The sequence below is a fragment of the Hakea prostrata genome, chromosome 6 (genome assembly GCF_041222555.1).
Source record: "Hakea prostrata isolate BN-2017 chromosome 6, UWA_Hpros_2, whole genome shotgun sequence".
Taxonomy (NCBI): domain Eukaryota; kingdom Viridiplantae; phylum Streptophyta; class Magnoliopsida; order Proteales; family Proteaceae; genus Hakea; species Hakea prostrata.
This window is the reverse complement of record NC_142605.1, coordinates 24713400-24719516: the sequence shown is the minus strand read 5'-3', so window position 1 is coordinate 24719516 and position 6117 is coordinate 24713400. Positions and strand designations below refer to the sequence as shown.

The 6117-nt window shown below is 36.7% G+C and overlaps 1 protein-coding gene across 1 annotated transcript; it reads left to right on the top strand.

Moving 5' to 3' along the window:
* Positions 1–3634: 3634 nt before the first annotated feature.
* Positions 3635–4837, top strand: LOC149012816 (F-box protein At2g26160-like). The gene has a single exon (XM_089157668.1). It carries the CDS (start codon positions 3635–3637, stop codon positions 4835–4837), a length of 1203 nt encoding a protein of 400 aa, XP_089013794.1.
* The last annotated feature ends 1280 nt before the right edge of the window (positions 4838–6117 follow it).

Here is a 6117-nt window from a genome sequence, read left to right as displayed (position 1 = left end):
GAAGGAACAAAATAAAGTGTAAATTACATGTATACCCAGTGAGATTGTATCTCTACATTTCAAATTCATTCCCGTGTCTGTTTCGTGAATCTGGAAGAGGTAAGTGATCCCTATTCACTCCATTCTCTTCCCTCAGTTTTTGAAATGGATTAGACCCATCTTCTTTATGTTGGTGGTGACCTAATTGTGATTGGTTCTATTCTTTATTTATGATTGTGAGAAAATCCTGTCAAAAAACGAATCCCTGCATTTGAATGAAGGATGGATCTAATCAATGGAGATGAATTGAGTTATGGATCTGTATTAATTTTAGGTTACTGATTTGCACATTTGTTATAGACTTATTAAGATTGAAATTCGGACTAAAATCATCTCGCAAACGGATTGAAATTGGATGGTTGGAAGTCAAAATTTCGGATCTTATAGACTGTCTATAACAGGCCCAAGCGGCCGGCTTGGTCACAGTGGCTACGTGAGATTTGTTTTTGCTTTGATTTGACTCATGTCCCTAATATGTTATTATAACTTTATGTTTAAGTGTTCTCTGAGTTTATTGGAAGTCTTGTGATTGATGTTTATTTACACTTTAGTAAACTTTTACATAATTACAGATAAGGACACACTTTCTTCTTGATATGCAATGACATGCTATATGATGAATAAGTTGTTTCTTACATTATTTGTTAATCATGTCCAAAGCCAATCACCTTCACTGATGAGGACTTAGTCGGGATAACCACCCCTCATGATGATGCAATCATCATCTAGGTAAAGTTAGCCAATCAGGAAGTCCATCGAGTCCTAGTTGACACCAGTTCCTCGGTTGATTTGTTGTCTATGAATACATTCAAAAGACTAAAACTAGAGGACGATATGTTAACTCCCTGCGCCACTACTCTATACGGGTTCGCGGGATCTTCAACCATAGCAGAGGGGACGATCCAACTCGACCTTAGGATCGGGATGTCCCCACAGGATGCCCTTGTTTGGGTTAATTTCATGGTGGTTCTGGACTTATCAACATACAACATGATAACTCGAGCGCTCAACACTCAATGAGAAGGAAATTTGAAGGACTCGACTCCCAATTTTGAAACCCTTGTTGGACCCAACGAACTGGGAAAGAGACATGCAATGAATATAGTTTCTAGATTCAACCTTCTCTAGCCATCTAGCAACCTTCTTTTGATAGAGTGTCACTTTTCAGACTTCGTCAAGGAACTCCAGGTTAGCCTTGAGGCCTTCTTCATTTGCCTCTTCATCATATTGGGATGATCTAAGGGATCCTGCTAACACCTCCATTGGAACCAAGGCATCAGTGCCATAAGACAACTATAAAGGTGTTTTTCTAGTTGGAGTTCTCATAGAAGTTTTGTAGGCCCATAAGACATGATGTAACACTTCGAGCCATCGCTAATTGTTTTCATCTAACTGCCTCTTGATCCCATCAAGTAGAGTTTTGTTGGTGATTTCTACTTGACCATTGTATTGCGGATAAGCAACCATGACTCTTCGGAAGTCAATACAATGAGTTTATGGCGTTTGGTGTTTGGAAAATGGGAAAGGGATTGTGTTTACCTCAGCAAGGAATTTCGGAGTCCAACATGAAGGTTTATTGACCCTACCACAAGATGGACTTTAATTTGTTCTTCTGGAAAACCATATAAATCATCGATAACGATCTTAATCGCAGAATCTGGAAGATCTTCTTCTGATCGGAGATCGAAGACAAAGGATCTCGAGGCTTAAAAAATAGCTTCTTTGATGAAATTTACTGCTATTTCTTCTGAGTTTCGTAATTAACAGATCCATTATACTCAAGGGCGGATCCAGGATGGAATATTTGGGGGGGCCGAAGACTGAAAGCCAGATAACCTTCCCGTTGAAGCACTAATGTTTTTTTGTCACAAATATTGTGTGGGCCCTTATAAAACCCATTTGGGGTCCCACCTCTAAATTATTTTATTATATTAAATAATAGACCCACATATATTTTGTGGGACCTATATATATTTGAAAAAGGGTAAATTATTGATAATGATATTTTTTTTTGACAAAATATAGGTAAAATTAAAGGAACAATATAAAATATATATATATATATATATATATATATATATATATATATATATATATACACACATGACTTCAACCCTAAAAAACTAGATGCAAGTCAAAATTTTCTTTGGTAGGAGATGTAGACCAAATTTTTTTTTTTTAAAGATAAGAGATGCAAACCAATGATAGTTAGTTACCTATTAACTATAAACATTTTATTCACAATACAAATCAAATAACAAAAATTACAGAAAAAATAAAGTAACATAGAATATAAAATCAAATAAAAAGAATAACAAAAAAGAAAAAAAGAAAAAAAGAGAAAAAGAGAAAGGAGTAGTTTTTTTTCAAATTTTCTTAACCCACACTTATACAAAGGGAAGAGAATAAATAAGAAGAAAAGAGAAGAGAGGAGAATAAATAGAGATTGAAGAGTTAGTTTCTAATTAGGAATGACATTTTGATTTTTTAATACCTAATAAGATTTTTTTTTTCAAATAAGAAGAGAGGGGAGCATAAATATGGATTGAAGAGTAAATTTCTAATAAGAAAAGAGGGGAGAATAAATAGGAATTGAGGAATTAGCTTTTAATTCCTAGATCAGAAAGATAAAGGCGAACAAATTTGAAGATCATTAACGAATAACCGGAGTAATAGAGAAAGAGAATAGAGTTTTTTTTTTAATTTTTTATTTATTATTATTATTATTTTTTTAAGGAGGCCGAGTATGGAGAGAAACGAGAAATCAGATTAAAATTACTAACGTACCCATGAATTTGGAAGTAGAGACAAATACAAATACAAATAGTAGGAAATCTTAATAAATAAAACTTACCAATTTTGTTGCTGACTTTGACTTGAATTAGAACTCTTGAAGAAGATACCTTTTGTTTATTATTTAAAGGTCGTAGGAGCAAAACCAAAAGATGAATCATCCATCGTGCATCATCGAGTGAGAAACAAATCAACACAGAAGAAAGCGGTGAGAAGTGTTTTCTCGCTCTGGTTTTTCGGCGTTGCAGGTACTTTTATTTTTCTGTTACAGATTGATTGGTTAATTCCTTTGTGGATTGGTCTTCTCCTGTTAGTGATATTCAAACCTTTTTTGTTTTCTTTCTTTTTCATCTTCTTTTTGGTTCGACTCCTGCTGCTATTAGAAGCTTTGATGCAAGAATTACGATTTCTTTCTCTTCTCTTGCTCTCAACTTGTTATCCTAACAATAAAATCTTGAAATATAAAACTGTTGCAATTAATGAAAGCAGAAACATCATTGATGACAAGATTTCTCGTGAACGGATTGAAATGATTTTCTGGGCTTCTAGTGTATATAGAGTAATGGAATAATATACAACATTATTTCCCTCTGTAAGTACAAAATAAACCTATGATACAAAAGACGGTCACGGATTCTTAAGGATTTTGACCGTGCAGGTTAAGACACGAAAGAAAGAAATAAAAAAATATCATTATTCTACGATTGCCTTGTATCGACAGCATCTATATATATGTTTTCTAATGTTCCAATTTGGTGTTATGTTTTTATAGTTGTGTCTAGGGAGACGAAGAAAGGATATTATGGCGGATTGGTCCGAACTCGGTAACGATCTTCTAGGACTGATTGTGGATAAGATGTCGATCATGGAAGATATTGTTCATTTTGGTGCAGTCTGCAAAACATGGCACTACTCGGTTGTAGAGGCGAAAAAATGGGATTTTCCTAATACTGCTTCTCCTTGGCTGATGCTTGGAGAGAACGAAGACAATGACAGTGATAAGCGTGGTTTCTTTAGTCTCTTTACCAATAAGGTTTACTACTTCGACTTGCCAGAGGCCCGTGGCCGATCGTGTGTTTCCTCCAGAGGTTGGTTGTTAACTTTGGGGCTTGATTTGGAGATTCACTTGTTAAACCCACTCACTCGAAAACGGATTCGCCTTCCACATCAAACTACCGTCCCCCTTGATCAAGATATTCAAGACAACGCACGTGGTCACCTAGAGTATGACAATCCAAAATATCTTCGGGCTGCATTTATTCAGAAAGTGATATTGTCATCAACACCAACCCTTTCCTATAACAAACAAAAAGATGAAGAAAGATGTGTTGTGATGATGATATTTTCTGAACTTGATAGACTAGTTTTTCTAAGATTGGGAGATGATGTTTGGACTCCTGTTCATAGTGATGGTGTTGATGATTATTACGATGTCGTCTATTTCAATGGTCAATTTTATGCTGTCACTGTCTGTTGTGAGTTGGTGATGGTCGACATCTCTAGTACTCATGCAAAAACGGTTATGATTGCTGAAGCACTTGAGGGTGCAGCTAATGGAAGTGCAGCTCATCTTGTGGAGTCCGCAGGAGAACTCTTGATGGTTGTACATTATGTTTATGAGGAACATGATGAGCCCTATACATTGATGATCCACGAAACAACGTCTTTTGATGTTTACAAGTTCAATTTTGACAGTAGAAAGTGGATAGAGGTGAAGAGCAGCCTCAAGGAACGTGCTGTCTTTGTGGGTTTGAATTCCTCCTTCTCCATCTTACCCTCCATAGACAATTTAAGATGCAAACCTAATTGCATTTACTTCACTGATATTAATAGAGCTGGTCTTCAGGGTGATATGTATCCTGATCTTAGAATAATGGATGGAGTTGGTACAGACATAGGATCTTATAGCATGGAGAGTAATGATAAAGTTGATGAGGATCTTTATGTTGGCCCCGACATTGTTTCTTATATATGTACTCCAATTTGGATTTGTCCTCATCTGTAATAGAGATGATTGGTAGTAGATTTAATTTATTCTATCAAATTCTGGTTTAATTATTCTATAGAATTTGTTGCATGTAACTTTCTTGAGATTTTCTTTTTAGTAATTTATTTTGTCAAATTCTTAGTTTAATTATTCTATAAAATTCTTTACAGCTTCCCTTCTAGATCGATACTCCTTCCAACCTTCACACTTAGTAGACTGTTTTAACCAGAAAAGTCCAATGTTGATTAATAAGATATTAAAATAGTCAATACGAAATTAGGGAAATTCTAGGTCAACAAGGTCCAATGTGGCCCGGACCAATCAGGGTCAACGAGACAAGGCTGGCTGCTACATAAACCCTGGCATGGCTGGGCCGGGCTTGGGTCCAGTTTAGTTTTTTGATCGAGCGGCCACCGTCTGTTCTGATGGGCCAGCGTTGGGGTGGCTACAGTTCAGCTGGGAGTTGCAAAACCAACCCATATATAGGCTCTTGCCTCTTGGTCGAAGTTGCATTGATAGAAGAGATAAAATGCAGGTTCAGTTGAGCTCCCCACAAATGGAGAAGCCACAAGAACCGAACCCTTTATGGAGGCAAAAAAAGCCCAATATCAAGTCAGTCCGTAAACCATTTTAATTCTAATACAGCCTAGCCCAATTCAATGTTCCTTGAATATAAATTCAGAAATTTCAAGTAGGCTAGAGCCCAGCCCACAGCCCAATGTCAGATAAATTGAAAATAAAATACTTGAGTTTCATTGCCATCGAGGAAAATGAAGTGATTGAAACCAACTAAACATGTAGTCTTATTTTTGAGTATTATTTAACTATAAAAGAACTAATGATGCCTTTAACTTCTAAATTTCAGTAAGATGTTAACTAAGAGCTTAGGTAAATCAATGGAATCCTAGAGAACCTAATAGTTTAGGCCAAGACTCTTAGAGACAACAACAATCCTAGGGCTGAGACTTGCCGAGTTCGAAAACCGGTTGCATGTCCCGATTTGATGTCCTGACCTGCACTCACAAAAGATTGAGTGCAGGCCGACCTATGGTAAGTCAGGGAGCTGCCTCAGGTGATCAAGTCAGTCAAGAACACAATGGTGAATGCCCAGAGCGTGAGTACTCAGTGCGTAGGTGAATGGTGAGGTAAATTCCTCATACCTGTTGGGCTTTGAGTGTTAGGTTTATATAGACTTAACATTTCCATTTCGGGTTGTGAGCTGCCGGTTCATCTCGCTAACCTTGTCATCTTTAGCCATTAGATGTGGCTCCTCTCCTTTGGAGGCATGCCACTCCTGG

Excerpts from the sequence above, each read along its gene's own strand:
- LOC149012816 (XM_089157668.1), top strand. The coding sequence starts at position 3,635 with ATGGCGGATTGGTCCGAACTCGGTAACGATCTTCTAGGACTGATTGTG.